At 49.3% G+C, this 22,862-nt stretch overlaps 1 protein-coding gene across 6 annotated transcripts; it reads right to left on the reverse strand.

Annotated features, from left to right (window-relative positions):
- Positions 1-1,319: 1,319 nt before the first annotated feature.
- On the reverse strand, positions 1,320-22,662 carry EARS2 (glutamyl-tRNA synthetase 2, mitochondrial). 6 transcript variants are annotated; one of them, XR_009535834.1, is made up of 10 exons: positions 22,504-22,662; positions 19,188-19,343; positions 15,795-15,984; positions 13,048-13,520; positions 11,813-11,921; positions 9,182-9,335; positions 8,938-9,068; positions 4,269-4,404; positions 3,595-3,822; positions 2,330-2,461 (listed from the first exon to the last, which is right to left on the reverse strand). XR_009535834.1 is itself a non-coding variant. In XM_060125136.1 (10 exons), the coding sequence occupies exons 1-9, from the start codon at positions 22,640-22,642 to the stop codon at positions 3,739-3,741; spliced, it is 1,572 nt and encodes a 523-aa protein (XP_059981119.1). In that variant the 5' UTR covers positions 22,643-22,662; the 3' UTR covers positions 2,331-2,461; positions 3,732-3,738. The 6 variants fall into 6 exon arrangements, 4 of the variants coding, with proteins under 4 accessions (XP_059981120.1, XP_059981119.1, XP_059981122.1 ...); XM_060125136.1 differs by having other exon boundaries at positions 2,331-2,461; positions 3,732-3,822; XR_009535835.1 differs by lacking the exon at positions 4,269-4,404.
- Positions 22,663-22,862: the final 200 nt, after the last annotated feature.

Consider the following 22,862-nt stretch of genomic DNA (forward strand, 5'->3'; position numbering starts at 1 on the left):
TGGCCTCTATGGCCTTCACTTCACTATACTCTGAAAAAACACTGGGGGACGGACTTGAGGTTATTTAAACTGTGAAGTCCTTTTACACATTCCTTCTGATCCTGAGCAAAACCCCAGAGCAGAGGATACATGCTGCTTCTCAGACAACTCACTCCAACCGAGGAAGTGGCCACAACTTTATCGACTCAGCTATTTGATCACTCATTTTGTTAAAACAGTCAGATTCCCTAACCAAGAGCTAGAGTTTCTTGTAAGCATACTTGATGTCTTAGAATCGAAGGCTCTGATGTCACTCAGAGTGACAGGAGTTGAGGTTGGACTCTGGGTTGTCGTAAGCCTCATACTAAAACCTCAGAAGAGTTGATCAACTTTTCTGAGCCTCAATCTCCCTATCTAAAACATAGAAACAACAACCATAATAATAATGCCTGTCTCATGGGGTTGTGAAGATTTAAAGAGATGATGAACTAAAGTGTTTACCAGCATAAATTTTTTTTAATATTTATTTATTTATTTTGGTTGTACCGGGTCTTAGTTGCAGCATGCAGACTCCCAGTTGCGGCATGCATGCAGTATCTAGTTCCCCAACCTGGGGTCGAACCCAGGCCCCCTGCGTTGGGAGCATGGAGTCTCAGCCACTGAACCACCAGGGAAGTCCCCTACCAGCATAATTTGAAACCCAGAAGTGGTTGAGGCTCACGTGAACGCAAAATAAATTGCAAGCATTATTATTCTGTGTCCCCTTTGGCGGAACACCTGTTGTTTCTGCCATTGCCCCTTCTTCTGGAAAAACCACCCTACTTCTCCTTGGGAACTTTTCCTCCATTGGATATATTCCTGGCTGAGGAATGGTAACATGACCTCCCAACCACTCTCTTCTTAGAATCTGAATCTTTAGCTGAATCATCCAAAACTGAAGGGGAAAAAATACAGAGAAACCATAACAAAAAATAGTTAAGAGTTCATGTGTTCCCACTGAAGAACACAGACAAGACTGGCCATGAGCTCCTGCTGCCTGCATGCTCAGAGCTCCCCTGGTTCCTGTCTTTTCCAAGACCTGGTTCTTTGGCTTTCCCATAGAGTCTATGACTTTCTCACAAATTTAAACTCCCATAAACTTAAAGTCTCCAATAAACCTAAGTTAGGCAGAGCTGGTTTCCATTGCTTGCCATCAAAGAACTTTATCTGATGTACTTTTCAAGCAAGGATTAGGTCTCTGTGAAACTCAGCAAATTCTTTAATCCCCTTTCCCTATTCCCCTGGAAAAGGACAGTGTATTAGCAATTTCTTACTGGGTAACAAATTATCCCAGAGCTAAGTGGCTTTAAACAATAAATATTTATTATCTCATAACTGTATGTCTGAAATTCAGGAGCAACTTTGCTTAGTGGTTCTGGCTCAGGATCTTTCAAGAAGGCTGCAGTCAGCACTATTTACAATAGCCAGGACATGGAACCAACCTAAATGTCCATCAACAGAGGAATGGCTAAAGAAGATGTGGTACATATATACAATGGAATATTACTCAGCCATAAAAAGGAACGAAATTGTGCCATTTGCAGAGAGGAGGATGTTCCTAGAGACTTTCATACAGAGTGAAGTAAGTCAGAAAGAGAAAAACAAATATCGTATATTAACACGTATGTGGAATCTAGAAAAATGGTATAGATGAACTTATTTGCAAAGCAGAAACAGAGACATAGAGAACAAATGTATAGATACTAAGGGGGAAGAGGGGGTGAGATGGATTGGGAGATTGGGACTGACACATATACACTACTATGTATAAACCAGATAACTAACGAGAACCTACTGTATAGTACAGGGAACTCTATACTCAATGCTCTGTGGTGACCTAAATGGGAAGGAAATCCAAGGAAGAGGGGAATATATGTATACGTGTGGCTGATTCACTTTGCTGTACAGCAGAAACAAACACAACATTGTAAAGCAACTACACTCCAATTAAAAAAAAAAAAAAAAGAACGCTGCAGTCAAATGTCAGCCAGCATTGCAGTCATCTGAAGGCTTGACTGGGGCTGGAAGACTGACTTCCAAGATGGCCCATTCATACGGCTGTTGTCCAAAGGCCTCCGATCCTTGACTCTCTGACTGTCTTCACAGTGTGGAAGCTGGCTTCCCACAGAGTAAGGGATCCAAGAGAACAACATGGAAGCCATGACACACCACACAGAAGTCAGCCCTATTCAGTGTGAATGCCAGGAGGTAGCGATGACTGGGGGCTACAAAGGGGAAGCCCAGTAGCTGTGTAGGGGTCTTTGTAGCCGGCCACCAACCTCCTTCCACTTCAGCTATTCCTATTCACCCCAAGAAGAACATCTCATTTCAGAAACCCACAGACAGTGATTTACAAATGATGGGTAGAAGAAGGAGGCAGATATGAAGAAAAAGATGCAGAGCAGGCAGGGTAGAGGTCTCCAGTCCAAGGACCGGCGGAGAACTGGAAAAGAGGAAGAGACAACCTTTAGGGAAGGGAGATACAGGCTGCCCCAAGCCCAAGGACAAAGAGTAGTATAAAACGTTAAGTGTTCCCCCTGGGCAGATTTGTGGGTTCTTCCCTTATAAGCCCCAAAGAAAGTCTAACAAGCCACTTCAGCCCAGCTTGTCAGTCATTGCTCCAGACTCAAACTGGGGGCTTCCCTGGTGGCACGGTTGTTGAGAGTCCACCTGCCAATGCAGGGGACACGGGTTCGAGCCCTGGTCCGGGAAGATCCCACATGCCATGGAACTAAGCCCGCATGCCACAACTACTGAGCCCAAGTGCCACAACTACTGAAGCCCGTGTGCCTAGAGCCCGTGCTCCACAACAAGAGAAGCCACCGCCATAAGAAGCTCACGCACCACAACGAAGAGTAGCCCCCGCTCGCCACAACTAGAGAAAGCCTGTGCGCAGCAACCAAGACCCAACATGGCCAAAAATAAATAAATTAAAAAACAAAACAAAACGAAAAAACAAAGTCAACCTGGGCCCGAGAACTGGGACCCAGGGATCCAGGCTGCTGCCAAGCTGTTATGCATGGGCTGAGTTGTGTTCCCCTCAAAACTCACATATGAAGCCCTAACCTCTCTGTACCTCAGAATGTGACAAAATTTGCAGACAGGGCCTTTAAAGAAGTGATTAAGTTCAAACTGGGCCGTGAGGGTGGGCCTTAACCCAATCTCACTGGTGTCCTCTTAAGAGGGCCTTTGGACAAACAGAGATACCGAGGGCACACACAGAGGGAAGGCCTTGTGAGGAGAGAGCAAAAAGGCAGCCGTCTGCAAACCAAGGAGCGAGGCCTCAGGAGAAACGAAACCTGCCAACACCTTGATCTTGGACTGCTGGCCTCCACAACTGTGAGAAAATCATTTTCTGTTATTTAAGCCACCATTCTGTGATATTTTTTCATGGCAGCCCGAGCAGATTAAAACATGAGCTGCGACTGCTCAGTGAGCCAGCTCCTAACCTCTGCTGTGTACTGTGGTGTCAGAACCATAAGTGAGGCCTTCCTTTCCAGCGTCAGGTAGGTGAGGGGGGCTCGGTGACCCTGGCCAACTGATAAGGATGGGCCTGGCGTGGAGCCATAAATGCACCTGTGCACCCAGAGGTTGTGTGTCCATTCTTGGTTCCTTCCACAAGCTTCCGATGGGCCCCAGGCCTCCTGCTCCTCCCCTCTGAGGGCAGGTCCCACAAGAACAGTTCCTGTGGCCACCTCTGCTGTCCTGCACACCTTCTCTCTAGCTGGAAAGCACCTTCTGTATTCGTTCCCGCACTTCCTTTGGTCCCAAGGACAACATCATCTCAGCTACAGGAGGTCCTTGCTAAGAACAAAAAGAGAAAACATGCCTTAAGATGCCTGAGGAATGAACACCCAACCTTGGTCTGCAGAAGTTACCCCTAGGCCAACCCCAGCACTGCTGCCTGCATCCCAAGGAGCAGAGTTTGCATTTTACGGGCTTTGATTTCGAAGGATGGGTCCCAGAAGCCTGCTCTTGCTGGGTTGGTAGGTCCAACAGCCCCAGTCAACTGCCGGCTCCATGAAGGCAGGGAGCACATGTGTTTCCCTCACTACCGTATCCACTGTACCTAGTACGGTGCTTACACATGGTAGGTACTCAGTAAGTATTGTCTGTTGAATGACTGAATGAGGGGGGTGGTCATGTTTCATTCATCTTTGCAGCCCCCAAACTGAGCTTAGTGCTGCCGGTGAATGTTAGCTGAGTGGATAAATGAGGGCTCCAGGGCACAGTCCAGCCACCCGCCTCACCAGCTGTCCACTGAGGGCCACTCGGAGGAGCTTCATCACGTTACTGTGTTTGGTGCCTTCCAGACCTTCTGACAGCTTCTTCAGTTCTCCGTTCAGCATGTCCTGAGTTAAACTCATACCGGGTCCTTCTAAAAGCCTAGAAGAGGGCCAGTCTATAAGGGGCCAGCATGGGCCAGTGGCAAGTAGGTGGAAGGGAGGACTTCAGAAGATTCATCCATCAGCTACAATATACATTAACAGCACAACCAATGTTCAAGCCTGCCTTGCGGGTGGGGGATATCTACTACCCCCATCCCCATCCTAGCTGCGGAAAAAACAACCACCAAGAGACTACAAACACAGAGAATCCAAGCAAGTGGGCATAAAATAGGGAAACTAAGAGGAAACCATAAGAGGATTTACTGATTACTACCTGTGCCATGTAATCTTCATGCCTCAGTTTTCTCACCTGTAAAGTGGGAATAATAGTGTCTGCACCTCACAGGGCTATGGTGGGGCTAAGTTAAAACTTGTAAAGCACTAAGTACATTGCCTGAACAGATGGTAAGTACTTGAAAGGATGAGCTCTTATATTTCAATATAAAGTTAAATATTAGCTAATATTTATTACATCCAAGAGCTCAGAGACATTGCAAGAGGATCTGAAAAGAAACTTAGGATTGGGTTACATATAGGATGGAAGAATGAAGCCCTCTGGGAAATGATCTGAAACACAGCTTCAAGACTTCTGGGGGATGTAGCGGAGAAGAGCAGAAAGAAGGAAATCGGGAGACCCCAGCTCCAGTAATGTCCCTGCCGCCAACTTGCTACAACCATTCTTTGCCCACAAATGAAACACTTAAGGAACTAAATAAAACAGGCCAGCAACCATTCCCCCCTTTCCTGGCAGTCCAGCTGAGACCCTCTCCCCAAAGCACATTTGAGCTCAAGAGAAAGTCCCCAATTAGTCAGAGCATGACTTGCAAAAACTTCGTCCCAGCCCTGATTCTGAGTTAGAGCAAGAGACGGGAGCAGGGCAGGGGGAGTCATTCCACACGGAAGAGGGACCGAGGCTGGAGATCTTCACTAGTGCAGACGATCCTCGACGCCACCTCTGACACCACCTGCTCCCGAAAGGGCCCAGACACTCCATTCCCCACATCAGCTCAGGGTGGAGGGCTACGGGCTCAGGGACTGGGTTCATGAGGAATTGAAACAAAAAGCCTTTTAGTGCAGATTTCCTTACTCACTCCAGTACTTGAGCAATTCAGTTTCAATTTGAGAAACATAATCATTCGTATTGCATCTTAAAACCAGACCACATGATTGCTATTTATGAAATGGAGAAGAGGAAATATTGAAAATATGAAATGTAATGTGGTTTGCAGCAACATGGATGGACCTAGAGATTATCATACGAAGTGAAGTAAGTCTCAGAAAGAGACAAATACCATATGATATCACTTATATGTGGAATCTAAAATATGACACAAATGAACATATCTACGAACCAGAAACAGACTCACAGACATAGAGAACAGACCTGTGGTTGCCAAGGGTGGGCGGGGTGGGGGGAGGGAAGGATTGGGAGTTTAGGACTAGCAGATGCAAACCATTATATATAAAATGGATAAACAACAAGGTCCTACCACAGAGCACAGGAAACTATAGTCAATATCCTGTGATAAACCATAATGGAAAAGACTATGGAAAGGAATATGTATAACTGAATCACTTTGCTATATAGCAGAAATTAACACATTGTAAACCAACTATACTTCAAAAAAACCCAAAAATGTAATGTGGGAAAAAACCAAACACACTCCTCAATGTCACTGTGGGGAAGCAGGCTGCCAAGGAGCTGGTGAGAGTAACAGGCCCCAGGCAGCCAACACTGGCAGCCAGGGCATGTTAGAGCTGGTCCAGGCCTTGGTGTGGGCACAGAGGGACTTCCAGAGATCCGGCAGCTTCTAAATATTTGGGCGTCAGCCTTCCTGCCTTCAGTGGGAGCCCCCGAGGGTCTCTAAAATCTAATCCCATGGTAGGGGTGGGGAGGTAAGACATTAGCCCAGTGAACTAGAACTAACAGCCTCGTGTGGAATGTCCTAAATTAAGGGAGTATTATTACTAATAATACCTCTTGGGAATTTATCCTGGAGATTTACTTGTAAGGGTGCTTAATGATGTCTATTCAAGGTTACTCACTGTGATTGTCTGTAACTGCAAAATGTGGAAGCAAGCCAAATGTCCACCAATAGGAGATGAATTATATAAATCATAGTAAAGTGGTATAAAAAGGGAATAGCTGTAGCCGAGAAAAGAATGAGGATGCTCTTCTAAGCCCTGGACAGATCTAAAGATAAGTTGTTAAGGGAAAAACAAACAAACAAGCAAAAAAACACATAAAGACACTTAGGGAAATACAGCCATTATTTTGTAAACTTTAAATGAAGTATAATCTATAAAAATACTGAATCACTATGTTGTACATTTGAAACTAACATATTATAAATCAACTATACTTCACTAAAAAAATAAAAATAAAACAAAAATCCCACCCAAAGACAACAGTGTTATTGTATCGTATTTTTTTGGCCGCACTGCTCAGCTTGCAGGATCTTAGTTGCCCATCAGGGACTGAACCCAGGCCCTCGGCAGTGAAAGCACTGAGTCCTAACCACTGGACCACCAGAGAATTCCCTGTATTGTACCTTTTGTGTAAAAAAGCTGAAAACTAAGGGTTATTTAGATATAGTTGTGAATAGTAGTAACATCCAGAGAGGGTTCGGGAACAGGGCAGACAGGGGACAAGGATTAAAAATGGGAGTCCTGATATATACCTTTCAAAATAATTTCTAGGTTTTAAACCTAGAGGTTCAAGAGGTTTGAATGTATTAATAACAATTAAGTTTTAAATTCAAAAAATTGGAAGAATGGAGCTGTATACACATTTCCGTGAATCCACAGACGTTTCACAAAGGAAGCTGCTGTTTGGGACTGCCTTTCTGCTGGGGTCTGAGTAGGAGGGAAGACTTGTGATGGCTGCTTGCTATCAGGGGCTGTCCAAGTACTTTACACCAAAGATAAGCAATAGAGAATATGACTGGACATACGGTCTCTCGCCCCAGCCAGCTTGAGTCTCAATCCCTGCTCCTTCGATTTACTAGCTGTATTATTTTAGACAAGTTACTTAACCTCTTTGTGCCTTGATTTCCTCACCTGTTAAAATGGGGCTAACAGGAGTTCCTTTATTAGGCTGCTCTGAATTCAAGTGTACACACGCACACATAGCATGCACACGTATCCGTGTACACATCTAACGTATATGATATATAACACAGCATGCTGTAGGCACATGTGTAAGCAAACCCACACGAGTGTTTGCTATTATTATCTAATTTAATTTTTATAACTCTCTCCACAGGCCCTAACTCTCCCTGTGGAACTACCTGGCTCCATCCTCAGCCCATGTGCTTTGGCTGGGGGGGGGGGGTCCACTCAGGGTCCCACGTATGACCTAAGCTAAGCCAGTCAGCACATCACATTCTCCAGGCCTCAGTGACTAGTTCGGAGACAGAAAAACCAGGCCAATCAGGCCCCATCAGAGTGAATCTTAGGACACAGCTGGAGCCGGAGGCTAAGGTTTTGCTGTCTTAACCACCACAGTGGAGACTGTGAGAGAGGCTGCTTCTGACCCCTGGTATCCTTTCTCCCTCTCATGTGTACTGACACAATTTTCAGCTGGGCACCTGGTCCCCAAGGTAAAAACTACATTTTCCAGACTCCCTTGTAGCTTGGAGTGGCCGTAAGACAGGCGTTCGGGCCAGAGGGATGCAGGTGGAAACCAGTGTGTCACTTTTAAGTCAAGTCCCTAAGGGGGAGGAGTATCCCGTCCCCCTCTCCCTTCCCTCATTCCTCCTCTGGCTGAATTGTGAGCCACCATGGACCATGGGGACAAGAGCAAAACCCAGGGACCCTGGAGATGTGGAGAAAGCTCTTCAGCCCAAACTGCCTGCTCTGGATGCAGGTAAGGGAGAAAGGCGCTCGTCTTGTCTGGTAGAGCATCCCACGCTCCATCTACCCGATACAGAACCCCTGCAGAAGGAGTAGCGGGCGTGGAGGAGTGTGGGGGAGAAAGTCAAATGGGCAGAGGGAGAAATTAGGTCTTGGTGCCGTATTTTTGGCCCCAGCTTTAAGCTGGACCTCAAGTTGGCTCTTCTCCTGGCCTCTGCAATTACGTACACCAATCATTCCCCCACTTGCTTAAGCCCGTTTTGGTTGCACTTTGTGCCCTCGTAATCTGGAGAGTTCTGCTACTGTTAAAATAAGACCTCGTATCATCTCCACCCTATAGGTGAGGAAATGGAAGCTCAAGGACGTGCAGTCACTTGGACAAATCGAAGCCCCCTGGGCAAGTGAACTAACTGGGCCAGCGAGGGGTGGGGCGGGAACGGAACCCAGGTGGGTCCGATCCCAGCGCCAGACCACCGCCTCTTCCCGGGAGAGCCTGGGCTCCTCAGGGTCAGCCCTTCCACCAAGAGAGCCGTGAGTGATCGTCTCACGGAGAACCTCTCGCTAGCTCTGGGGCTGTACTGCAGGCCTGACAGCCGAGCCCTGGAGTGAAGGGGGCCCTGGTGGGGAGAGAGGGAAGGGAGGTGCAGAACCCTGAACTCAGCCTGCGGACACTCACCCCAGCACACGCTTGGCAACGATGTCCACCTTCTCCGAGATGGCGCCCAGCTGTGCTCGACTCACAGCAGGGCGAGTCCACAGGTAGGAGTGCACTGGGGAGACCAAATCCTGCAGGTGGCAAATGTGACCCTGGGGGAAGAGGCGGTCACTGAACGCCCTGGGATGGGGCTCTGACGCAGCGGGAGGGGGAGGAGTGGGGCGCCACCCACTCCCTGGGTCCCCCCGAGCTCCCGACACCACACCTGTCTCAGCAGGATGATCCTCTCCACGTAGGCTGCGTCCAGCACATTCCTGTCTTGCAGCTGGCTCCCGAATGCCTCCTCCACGAGAGCCTGTAGCTTCCCCACCAGCTGGCGTCTCTGGGTCTCATCGCTCACCAGCCGGCGGAGGTGCAGCCTGCCGGGGAAGCCAAGGGACCGTCCTGCCACGGGCATCTCCAGCCCAGACAACCCTCTTCCTCAGTGGAGTGGGTGGGGTTTGAAGAATGACACCTTCCAGCTGGAGCAGAGAGGAGGGTGCCGAAGGTCTGCCCGTCCCTCTGCTCCCCAGGGCCTCTCACATGGCCCGCCACCCTCCTCTGAGCTACCTGCCTGGCCTCAACAGGCACCTGAGTTTACAAAGCAGAACCTGGCGGTGCCTGCCTCCTCGCAGAGTTCAAAGCGTGGGGCTCTGGAGCAAAAGGGCAGAGGTCGAGAATATGGATTTCTAGGATTCAAAGCCATGTCCAGACGGCACAGTTCTCTGAATTCACGGCTCACAGTTAAAAAGCTCAAGTTTTCCTGTCAGGTCAAATCTTTCCCTTTTCAGAATTCTTCTAACCGCCTTGTTCCCTCCTTCAGAAGCAGCAAAGCCTCTAAGACTCCAAGCCTCAAACCAGGCCCTGTCAGTCCTGTCTCTGGGCTGCCCTCACCCTGTCCCCAGCACGACTGGAGGGACCCAAGAGAGCGAGCAGCGAGGGGCCGAGGGCCATTCTGTAGGCGCTTGGCCCCCTGTCCCTGCCGCAGAAGAAAGGCAGGCAGCAAGGGACTCTTGATCATCTCATGGGCTCTGAGACTGCACAGGCCTGTGGGTGAAGCCAGCTTTGCCAGATGTCTGCAGCAAGTTACACAACCGTTCGGAGCTCAGGGTGCTCGTCTGTTACTGTGGGAACAACGGGGCCTCCCTCACAGGGCGCTGGGCAGAGTAAACGAGGAGCTGTCTGTAAAGCACTGAGTACCAGGCCTGCGTTACTGCCACACCCGGCAGTTAGAGACGGGCAGGGAGTCTGAACACAGGGTGGAAGGATGAGACCGTCTGGGAAGCAATCTGGAGCACTCACTGGCCCAAAACCATCACTTTCTAAAACGAATGAAGAGAAATCACATGAAATTTGTACTGAAACTGTTTCTAGGACCTCCTTAGTAGTTAGATGAGACAGTGGGAAGAAAGAAATCAGGCTTGAGATAGTCCACGGCCTGGGACGTAGCAAGTGCTAGATAAATGTTCGTTACCATCACTACCTCCACCACACCACTAGCACTGCTATGACAACTACTATCTTTACAACTGTTACTGAAATAATCATAGCAGTGGCTTGATTACAGAAACAACTAAAGAGAACAGCTTCGGCTGCACAAAAACTGAGGGCATCTATCCCAAGCAAAAGCCCACTGCCGTCTCCCTCTGGCTCCCCCTCATGCTTTGCAGAGGACTGGAATGGGTCACAAAGTATCTCCCCCATTCCAACTCCATTACTCCCAGGGATATCGCTTTCTCCATGATAAGAAAGGTAGAGAACAGGCTGCATTCAATGTGCACGCTGTTTGCTCCTGAATGCCCCACTCAAGAGATGCCCACTCACAGTGGTTAAGAATCCGCCCGCCAACGCAGGGGACAGGAGTTCAATCCCTGTCGATCTCTGTTCGATCCCGGGAAGATCCCACATGCTGTGGAGCAACTAAGCCTGTGTGCCACAACTACTGAGCCTGCGCTCTAGAGCCCGTGAGCCGCGACTACTGAGCCCGTGTGCCACAACTACTGAAGCCCACGCACCTAGAGCCCGTGCTCCACAACAAGAAGCCACCGCAATGAGAAGCCTGCACACCGCAACGAAGACCCAACGCAGCCAAAAATAAATAAATAAAAATAATAATGAAAAAGATGCCCATCATTACTGTGTGAACTTGAACTTGGGCTGGTTATTCAACTTCCTGACATCTTGCTCTCCTTGTATGCACACTAGGGCAAAATCATACAACTGACCTTATGTCTGATGTGGGAAGTACATGAAGTAACGTCCTTGACACACCCTTGACACACCCGCAGTCGATGTGAATCCCCTGGGCTCATGCCATAAAGCACCGAGAAGAGCCTGCCCCCAAACCAAGGCTCAAGAGAAGACATCAAAGAGTCCCTGGCCCTTAAGTACGGACCTGTCCTCTGGCTTTCCCTCTAATGCCCTTAGCCTGAGACGTGGCAACAGTGATCCGAACTGTAACTGTGGCTGGAGGTTTCGCAGGGAAGAACTACTTGAAATGTAAAACAGACGCCATGAGACAGCACTGTTACTGTGTTGGCTGGGTAGGGGAGGGGCTGAGCAGGAATAATGGTGACTACAAAAACCGTACCTGCCATTTTACTGAGCGCTTTCTATGTGCAAAATAGTTTGAGGCTTAATTTAACTGAACAATCGCCTAAGGTGAGAAAACATTTTAGAGAAAAGAGGCTTGAGGAGGTTAGGTGACTTACCGGTGGTCACATGGCACTAGACACCTGAGCCCATGGTCAAAATCAAGTGTGTGTGACTCCAGAGCCCACTAGACCTTCCACCGCGGGGACCCAGCATCAGCCGGTGAGCCCTTTTCTCCTGGGGGTGCTCCAGATTCCCCGCTCACCTGTTGAATTCTGGGAGCTTCTCCAGGTCCAGCAGGGCCGAGTGGCAGGTGACCCGGGTCAGGTCAAACTGTGAGATCAGCTCTGGCAAGGTCCTGCCCATCTGGTTCTCTGCAAGTGAGGCAGGCCCAGCTGCTCAGCACCCACCCCCCACCCTGCCATTCCACCTTCAATCACAAGGGAGGCTGCCCAAACAGATTCGACTTCTAGGTATTTTATATACCAAGGGCCCAAGTGAGCTTTCATTTGCAGAAAGGGTTCTGTCACTAAAGAACAAAAAGCTTGAAAACAATCCGGCTAAATCAACCCTCACGGCCCTCAAAGACACGAGCTGCAAGAACAGCCTGCTCACTGCCTGGCTGCGCCCCAGGGATCTGACCCGACTGGTTTTGGATGGGGTCTGAGCAGGACTGCATTTCACAAGCTTCCTGGTGGATTCCAAAGTGCAGCCAGAGTGAGAAGAGCTGAGGCACGAGCTGCTTCTCACGAGCGGTGGCCCCATCTCACGCAGTCAGTGGGCATCCTGGTTAGGCTTGAGCCTCTGCCACAGCCCTCACTAGCTGTGTGACTTCGGCAAGTTACTCAATCTCTCTGAGCCTCACAAGCTTCTAACAAACAGTGGGGATAATAAATACCCCTCAAGGATATTTTAAGGTTTAAATGAGATACGAGCAGAAAAAGCAGGAAGCAGACTATGGCCACATTTTCAGAAATCGTCCCCCCTCCAAAAGGTCATCCTATTTTGTGCATCATCAAGATGTGGGCCTAAGTCTTTGGTCAGCTTGGAATAAACTAGAGTCACAGTAATACTAGTAATACTGTCAGAGTACCTACTTGTACTTCTATTAATAATGTAATTACAATAATCACAGGATCTGTAATTTTTGTGCTGTTGTGTGGCAGATACTGTGCTGGTGCCTCATAGTCAGGAGCTCAGTGAACCCTAACTTAACCCTGTGAGGTAGACACTTAGCCCATTCTACAGATGAGGCAACCGAGGCTCACAGATCATAAGATCCTTGAGGGCAGGGATTACATCTACCTTGTTCACCATTGTAGCCCCAAGCACGTAACACGGTGTCTGGCTCAATAAACACTTGTCAAATAAGAGAAGGAACATGTATAAGATCACACAGCCAGTGGGCAGCACAGCTGGGACTGAAGGCCAGGCGGCCTGACCCAAGGCCCTGGCCCTTCAGTGCTATGGTCCCACCAGGACCTCTTGGGGAGTGGGTACCTGCAAACCCTGAGCCGCAGCTGGTGATGATATCAAGCAAGGCATCTGGCAGGAAGCCGGCGGCAGCAAAATGCTCCAGGAAGATGTCCCCTTGCCTCTTGGACAGTTTGCTGCCATCCCTGTTGAGGAGCAGGGGCAGGTGGGCAAAGTGCGGGGGCTGCCAGCCCAGGGCCTGGTAGAGGAGCAGATGCTTGGAGGTGGAGACCAGCCACTCGGAGCCCCGCAGCACGTGGCTGATGCCCATGTGGTGGTCGTCCACCACACAGGCCAGGTGGTAGGTGGGGAAGCCGTCGCTCTTCAGGATGACTGGGTCCCCCTCCACACTGGCCACCTCATGCCGATTCCAGCCGTACACCAAGTCCTGGAAGGCAGGCGCCTCCCCCTCCAGGTGGAAGCGGATGGGAGGCTGGGGGTCTTTGGCCAGCTTCTGGGCCACCTGCGCCTCGCTCAGGCTCCGGCACCGATTGTCATACCTGTTGGGAAGCAGAGCAGCACAGTAACTAAGAGTTACTAAGAGTAGTGGTGACGGGCGTGAGCCCTACCTTTGCCTCTGATAACTGTATGACCTTGGGCAAGTCATTTACCTCTTACAGCTGTCTCCTCAGTCTTGAATGGGGATAATAAGGTTATTGCGCGGGAGAACTAAGTGAGATAACGTAGCACAGCAGTCACAAGCCTGTTTCCCTTCTTCCTTGCTAATGAGGAAACGTCAAATGTCACTCAAGGGGGTGAATCATGACTGATTTTGCTTAGCATGCAATCTCATTCCCCTAAAGCATTGACCCATCACTGAGATTCAAAAAAAAGTATGCTTGTGGGGTAGCGGAGGATGAAGGTTCTGGGAAAGATTTTCTCTCTAAGTGAGAAGCGGGCGAGCCACAGGGTGCTGCAGCCACTTGTAACTGATGGGGGAGGGGGGCAGCAAGGGAGGCAGCAACAGGCCAAAATAGAGTCTCGCCTTCTCAAAGCTGCTGGCTTCATCCTGGAGTCACCCACCTGCAGACTTCTGCAGAAGGAGAAGATGAATGTCTATGTGGTTTATGCTTTGGCTACTCAAAGTGTGGTCTGTGGACCTCCAGCGTCAGCCTCACCTGGGAGCTTGTCAGAAATGCGGCATCTCAGGACCTGCTGGACCCACCCTGGACCTGCTAAATCAGAAGCTGCCCATTAACTAGACCCTCAGGTGATTCTTCTGCACATTGAAGTTGAGAAGCTCTGGTTTGTCCCTTTTAAACAGAGTATTTGTTATTTGCTCCCAAAAGCGTCCTAAATGATACACAAATGTAACACTTGTAAGTACCATCCTTGACACTGAGCTAAATGTTCAATCGTAAATGGCTGTATGGGACTTCCCTGGTGGCGCAGTGGTTAAGAATCTGCCTGCCAATGCAGGGGACACGGGTTTGAGCCCCGGTCTGGGAAGATCCCACATGCTGCGGAGCGACTAAGCCCGTGTGCCACAACTACTGAGCCTGTGATCTAGAGCCTGCGAGGCACAACTACTGAGCCCGTGTGCTGCAACTACTGGAGCCCATGCGCCTAGAGCCCGTGCTCCGCAACAAGAGAAGTCACTGCAATGAGAAGCCCGCGCACTGCAATGAAGAGTAGCCCCCACTCGCCACAACTAGAGAAAGCCCGCACGCAGCAAAAAAGACCCAATGCAGCCAAAAATCAATAAATGTATAAAATAAATAAATAAATGGCTGTATGGATCCAGGATCCAGGATTACATGATCGTAATTTTAAAAAATAATCTTCTGTCAATGGGCAAGTAGACCGTTTATGATTAAAAAGGCAATGCTGCAGCGGATGGCACGACCTTGTATGAGCATCCAAGCCCTTGTCCAAATAGTTCATTGAAACTGGAACTTGAATGTTATGATGCTGATGGGAGTACAAGCTAGTAGAGTGCCTCTAGACAGCATCTATCAAAGCTATAAATTAACCTGCAATTCCAAATCTAGGGAGGTAACCCAACAAACACATTGCACATGTGCCAAACGATGTATGTCAACATTATTCATCACCATTCCCTTTTTTTAGTAACAAAAGATTAGAGATAACATAAATGTTCATTAGAAAGGAACTGATCAAGTGAGTGATGATACAGCCCTGTGACGGAATACTACGCAAGCAGAGGAAAATTTATGGACTCGTACAGCCCGATCCTCAAGACAGTAAGTGGGATCTGTAAACTGCATGACACGTATCTTGTGGGCTACCATTTGAGCGGGGAAGAGGAGAATGATCCCTGCCTCATGGTGCTTTTCCCATGTCCTCCCCGCCCTTGAGCGTGGGCTGGACCTAGTGACTTCCTTCTGATGCACAGAGCACGACACAGCCGTGAGATGTCACTTCCCTGATTAGGTTATGCAGAAGCTGTAGCTTCCACCTTCCTCGCTCTCCCCTGCCTTCTCCCTGGCTTGCCCTGAGGAAAGCCAGCTGCCAAGCTGTGAGCTGCCCTGTGGAGAGGCCCACATGGCTCGGAACAGATGCCTCCAGGCAACAGCCTCGGAGAGGCATGGAGGCAGATCCTTTGAGTCCAGCCTCGAGGTAACTGCAAGCCTGGCCAAGACCTTGACGCAGCTTTGAGAGCAACCCTGAGCCAAAGGAGCCAGCTAAGCTGTGCCCAAACCTGACCCACAGAAACCCTGAGATAAGCCAGTTGGGGATAATCTGTTACACAGCAAGAGCTAACGAACACATCCACCCCTGGGGAGGCACCCGTGACAGGCTGGGGCTCTCACCGGGGTGTCTGATGGTTCCTTAGGGCCTCCCTCTTCAGGAGCTCCAGCCGCTGGGGTGAGCAGAAACACGGGTATGCAGCGCCGCTCTTCAGCAGAGCTTCGGTGGCCTGGGCGTAGAGCGCAAGTCGCTGAGACTGCAGGTAGGGCCCTGCAGGACCTCCCCGGCGGGGGCTCTCGTCAGGGGGGATGCCTACAACACAGGCAGAGAATAATCACCAAACGGTAATAACTACGATGCATAAGACACTGGTTCCCAGGCACTGTTATAAGCGCTTTACACATATAGCAAAGCTTCTAACCCTCCTGACAATCCATGAGGCTGTTACTCTTATGATTTCCCTTTTCCAGATGAAGAGTTAAAACACAGAGAGGTTAACGCTCAAGGTCATGTGGCTGGTGGATAAGGAGTCAGATGGAGGTGCACTGGTTCAACGGCCCATGCCCTTACAGGCACGTCCTCTCCCTCCATCCTTGCCCTGGGGAGGGAGAAGCCAGCAGGGCTGGAACAGGGGACTTGGGAGAAGAAGCGTGGTTCAGGGACAGCCCATTCAGCCTGGCTGGGCTCCTGGCCCTGCCCCTGACTGGCTGTCACGAGGGATAGTGCCTTGCACCTTCCAGGCTGCTTTTATGTTTTGTGATCGCTGTTAAAGCTCAAAACCACCCCACCCAGTAGGGGCCGTTATTACTCCCATTCAGTAAGGAGGACATGGGGGCGTAGAGGGGCTGTGTTATGTCACCTGGCCAAGGACCAAAGCCAGGCTAGCTGGCCCCAAGTCCGCACTCTTAACCACTTGGTGGACTGCCTCTTGCATTCCTTAGCCTTTCTAAGCCTCGGTTTCCTTCTCTGAAAAGTGGAGCTGAGAGTCTACTGTGCAGAGTGACCGAGACGTAAACGCACCAGTGCTTACACAGTGCTTAGTGAAATGGCTTCACGTAGAACAGCTGCAACATACGCTGTTAGATTAAATGTGACCTATTATAAGCGAACCGCCAACCCCAGGTGTGGTTTCCTCAGGTCACAAAGGATAGATTTAACTTATAAACGCTTCCGGGAGAGGTAGGGTGGACACAGAAGAGCTGGATGACGGTGTTTCTGCCCTGAAATGGCTTTCAAACAAATTAGGAAGAGGACAGGGCTAACCCTGCACACCCGACGTCACACAGACTCTGGAGGCTGAGGGGCCTGGGTTCAAGTGCACTGGCCAGCTCTGAGGCCAGGCAAGACACCTACCAGAGCCTCCATTTCCTCCTTTACAAAAGAAGGAAACAAACATTTACTTTCTGCTGAGGGTCATCACGAGGCTGGAACGGGACGGCCTACGGGCCTACGGGAAGGGTTTGGCGCTTTGCCCGGCACATCTCGGTGCTCAGCAGGTCCTGGCTGCGACCATCGTTGGTACTGCTGGTATTTGTCAGAGAAGGGGGGGGTGGGTTAGGTGCATCTGGGGCTCCTTCCTGATCTACCCTTAACGTGTCCAGCATTTGGAATGCTCCAGGGTTTAAGAGAGACTCCACTAGGAAAACTGAAAACAGAGTCACATAAAATATAGTATGTAAATGTTCACGGCAGTTTTACTCATCATAACCAAAAAGCAGAAACAATCCAAATGCCCAATCACTGACGAATGGATAAGTAAAAAGTGTTATTTCCATACAATGAATATTGTTTGGCATAAACGGGAAAGAAGAACCAATTCATGCTACAACATACACGAACCTTATGCTAAGTGTAAGCCAGACATAAAATGAAACGTCCCAAATAGGCAAACCACAGAGACAGAAAGTAGGTTAGTGACTGCCAGGGGCAGGAGGGAAGGAGGAATAGGGAGTGCCTGGTGCAGGGTTTCATTTTGGGGTGATGGAAATGTTCTGGAATTAGAGAGTGGTGGTGGATATACAACTCAGTGAATATACTAAAGACCACTTTGAGATGGTAAGTTTCATCCTATGTAAATTACATACCGATGCCCAAAGCAAGAAGCTCCAGAACTGAGCCACCTGGGGTGCGGATCCCTGCCCTCTGCCTCACCAGAAGGCTCACACCGTTGTGCCGAGCTGGGGGCTCCTCGGGGCAGGACACATCAGGCAGTCTTGCTCATCACGCTACCCTCGTGCCTAGCACCGTGTAGCAGGTGCTCCACGCCACGTGGCCAATCACGGGCTCCTGCCAACCTCCCTGTCCTCACGTCTCCAGGTCCTCTGCTTACCTCACCGTGCTTGGGCCACACTGGCTTCCTTGCTGCTCCTCAAATACATCCAGCACTAAGCTTCCACAGGGCCTTTGCATCTGCTATTCCCACTGCTTTGAGCATTCTCCCCCTAGGTAACCAGAGGGCTGGCCCCTCACTTTGTGCAACTCTCTGCTCTACCGTCCCCTCCCTGGGGAAGTCCCCCCCATCTCCAAGACCTGCTCCCTGCTGGTTTCCTCGCCTGCTACCTTTCCCTCCACATCACTTATCATCACTTAATATTGTAGTAAGAATGAATTCACCTGTTATTTATCTGTCTTCCCCTACTTACCGAGTGCAGGGTCTTGGTTCCATGCTTGAACACTATCACTACCTGGACCACAGTAAGTGACTTCGGTGCATGAATTCTTTTATTCAACTAATCTCAACTGAGTTTCTGCTACAACCTTCTACAGTAGAGGACAGAAATGAAATCAGTTTTTGCCCTTCAGGAACCCAAAATTTAGTTAATGATTTACCTGAGACTAGAATACACATGTCAAGACAGACTGGTGTTTTTGGCATTTTTCCTTGGCGAGCTTAAATAGTCATACCTGTTCCGACAGGATGGCAGCTACTGACCTGGGGAACACAAATACACTCCTCCTCGTCCTCCCTGAGCTGAGCTGGCCTCAGGGCTAAACTTCCCTTAAAGAGACTGACTTAAGAAGCTGCACGTGTTTTGTTTGGCTCATACAATGTGGCTTAAAAAAAAAAAATCTGAGCTCAGATTTAACAATGGGAAGTAGTCATCAAAAACAAAAAAACCCCAGCGTTCCGGCTCCTCCCGGAAATCAGAAGATTTGACAAGCTGGGCCAGGAGTCCCACATCAACTGGGCTGGCGCTTTCTCGGGCTTACCACACCCCTGGAGACTCCCGGTCCATCTTCCACTTGGCCTGTGTTTCCTGCCCGCTCCCAGGAGGAAGTGAGATTCTGAGATAAAAACAAGAATCTCCAAACAGCCTTGGAGCTTTTTATTCTGCCCTGCCCCAGGAACTTCAGCATCTTTCCAGGTGGAACCTGCCACCCCAGGCAGCACAAATGTACTCATTCCTCCAGGGACTCCGCATTCTCCACCCTGGGCCACGTGAGAAAACCTTCAGGCTCCTTTTCCTGCTCCCTGCGCCTTCCTTGAAGAAGGGGCCTCTCCTGGCCAGCCTCACCTGCCCACTCCAGCATGTCCTCTATATTCTCCGCTGCCCCAGGCACAAGGCGGGTCTGATCCGTGTCCTCCAGCCTCAGGATGAAGCTCCCTCCGTGCTTCTTGGCAAAGACGTAGTTGTACAAGGCAGTGCGGAGGCCGCCAAGGTGCAAGAAGCCTGGCGGAAGAAGAGAACAGCTCAGACAAGATGGGGAAGACAAGGGGCAAGTAAGTTCTGCTTGTGACACAAGGTCTCAGGGAACATCAAAGTCTAAGAAATAGCGCTACCCTGTCCCATCTCCCCATCAGGCACCCAGGCAGGCAGGTTGCCACAGAAGAGGACTGGGCTGGTTGACTCATTTACCCTCATCCTGGAAGTGGAAGAACACTGAAGTTTTGGAGCATGTCATTGGGTAAAATGGCTCCAAATCTCCCCAACTGCACCCATCATTCTACTTCGACATTTGCCTTAAAGCCAAGTTTCACCCAAAGGAGAAGCAGACAATTATTCAGTGAAGCCACATCACACGTGCATCTAACTTATGCAAATTCAATGAAGTCCTTGGACAAAAAAAAAAATTAATTACTAATTAAAAGTACTGTAAGATTACATTTTGCCCATACCCTCTATGCACTGTATGTGACTATCCACATCATACATTTTAAATTTTGTCTACTTGACACTTTAAGTGCTGGCTTTAGATACTAACCGAAAGTAATATTCGATGCCACTGTATTTCTCTTCACCCAAGTTTAAACACTTAATATTTTACTTTTTCATCATTCCTGACTGAAAAGTTAAAGTGAACAGTTTTCCCAGGGCTGTCATTTCCCCCCTTACCCTTCCTTCTTTGGGCCAGGTGTAGCGGAATAACTGAGGACATGGAAAGGAGACATGACCCATGCCCCCCCGCCCCAGCAAACTGGGGGCTGGCGAATAAGCCAGAACTGTAAACAGTACTGATTGCTTTGAGCCCCCCCCGGCAAACCAGGGGCCTGCGAAGAAGCATTGAGTGCTTTGGGCACTGATCCATGAGATGTCCTCAGTCTAATCAGAATGGTGGGAACACAAGGAAACGTCCTTGTGCTACTTCAGTGTAATCAGAATGGTGGGAACGCGAGGAAATGTCCTTGTGCTACTTCAGTGTAATCAGAGTGGTGGGAACGCGAGGAAATGTCCTTGTGCTACTTCAGTGTAATCAGAATGGTGGGAACGCGAGGAAATGTCCTTGTGCTACTTCAGTATAATCAAAATAATGGTGGGAAACTTGTGCTGCTTTTGAGTTCAGGGACGAAGCACGGCATGTTTTCAAGAAAGCCTATTGCTTGTATAATCAATAGAAACATATGTTGCTGCTTTGGCATTTCTGAAATGTTACGAAAACAAGTCTTAAAATGTAAACATAGATAATGCTTTAATAAAAGCTACCACAGCAGGACAGACGGCGCTGCTTTGCCTGAGCGAACGGCAGCCCTCTACTGCTGTGCTTCGGCACAATTCATCTCATTTGAGCTTGCTTTCGGCCCTGTCATAAGATAAACTACGACAGCCAGGCTACGGCCCTGTCTCCACAATGAGCTTGTCTGCATCTCCAAGTACAGGAGGCAGCACGGGATAGGAAATGCTTCTCTGGAGTCAGGTAGACTCCAGCTCAACACTGATTATGTATGTGACCTTCAGCTAGTTACAAGGCCACCACCAAAACCAGAGGTCCCCAAGATAGAGGACAGGGGTCCAGTAGTTGAAAGCAAGACCTTTTAGATCAAATAGACCTTGATTCAAATTCTGCTACCCCTTGGACACTCTACTTGACTTCTGTGTGCATCGATTTCTTAATTTGTTAGAGAGATTAACAACAAAAAATAGAAATCTTCCTTGCAAGGTTGCTGTGAGGCATAAATGTTGACCAGAGTACCCTATTAATTTTAGTTATTATAATGATCTACATTATCTATAGATAATGTAGATCTACATTATCTATAATGTAGATAATGTAGATCTACATTATCTATAGATCTACTATATCTGTAGTCAACAGCCTTTCCAACATGGGCTCTTCCCACAGATCAGCAAGGAAAGGAGAATTAAAATCATCACAATGGAACCTTCTGCTTATTAAGTGCTTTCCATGAGTACCAGTCTTTACCCCGTGCCTCAGTTGCATTAGCTCAAACCATGAGGCAGGTACTATTACCAGCCCTGTTTGACAGATGGTAAAACTCAAGAGGTTCAGAGAGGTTAAATAATTTTCTCAAGCCACACAAATAGGAAGTGGCAAAGCCAGAAATTTGGGCCCAGACAATTCCAGGCCTTGGCACCCAAACCAGAGCTTGTCTGCAAACTGTTGGCAGTTCCTAACCAAGTTGACAGCAATTTGACAGAATAACTTTATATCTGTTGAATTCAATAGTCTCATATTTTGTATGCTTTTACGAGTTTCCTTTTTCTACTGATTTCTTTATATTGATTTTATAAAAGTATTAGTCCATAATTGACTGGAAATCAGAAACGAGTCCTTTCACCAGGGGTGGTTTGAGAAGCATGCTCTACACGATACTGCCTGCCGAGAAAGATCCCTGTCACTCTGTGTAGCTGAGACCTTGTCACAAAGGTAGCTCTGTGACCCTGGAGTTCAGAATGAGAGGCACGCTTGGTGTGAAGAGGGCAAGCAGGTTGACTAGGTGAGAAAAGAATTTGGGGAACTGGTGCGGAGGCCCTGACAAGATCGCCGCTAGGGTATACAGTGGGGCTCTGCCTGACTCTCTGGTTTGCTAGGCTCCAATACTAATCACAGGGCCTTTGTACCTCCAATTTCCTCTGCCCAGAAGGTTCCTTCTATAGGTTTCACATACCTAGCTCCTTCTTGTTATCTGGTTCTCAGCCCTTATGACACCTCCTCAGCAAGGCATCCCTGAGCATCCTACCCAACCCCCAGTCCCCTACCCTGCTTCATCTTCCGCATGACACACGTGACTGTTTAAAACTAGTTATTTTTATACGTGTTTGTTGCAGCCACTACAGTGTAGGCTTCTTGGGAGCGGGGGCCCTACTTTCTCCATGTCCACTGTACCCCAGCGCCTAAAACATTTTGTACTCAATACACATTTACTATACACACAAAAGGAAAAAGGGGCCCAAAGAAATGGTACAGTACAATAAACACGAAATTCCTGGCAACGTGAAAAATTTCCTCTCGTAAACCTATTTCTGCCTCTGTATAATGAGGCCGCACTACCCGCCCAGTCTGACTCCACCGGAAGGGATTCGCTCGGAACGTTCGGGGGGCGGGCAAGAGACGGTGGGCCTAGGCCTGCAGCGTCACGTCCGCCAAGGTTACCTGTGGGGCTGGGGGCGAACCGCACTCGCACCGCAGGCCCGGCATGAGTGCCCAGGCTGGCCTCGCGCCGTCCCAGGGGGCGGCCCAAGGCCTCCGGGGGCCTCCGGGGATGCAACAACCTCTTCAGGAGCACAGCCATGTGGAGTGGAACCGCACACGTGGGCTTCTCTGTGCATCACTTCCGGGGACTCCTCCCAGCAAATCCGCTTCCGCCACAGCAGGCGCAACCCCGCCCCTTAAAGGCGCAGGCCCCCTAGCCTACAAGCCCACGCCCCCTAGCCTACAAGTCCACGCCCCCTTGCACAACTGCGGTCCCACTCGGCCTCTAGGGGGAAGAGTCCAGCGAGCGGGCGATTTCC

The sequence above is a fragment of the Lagenorhynchus albirostris genome, chromosome 15 (genome assembly GCF_949774975.1).
Source record: "Lagenorhynchus albirostris chromosome 15, mLagAlb1.1, whole genome shotgun sequence".
Lineage (NCBI taxonomy): Eukaryota > Metazoa > Chordata > Mammalia > Artiodactyla > Delphinidae > Lagenorhynchus > Lagenorhynchus albirostris.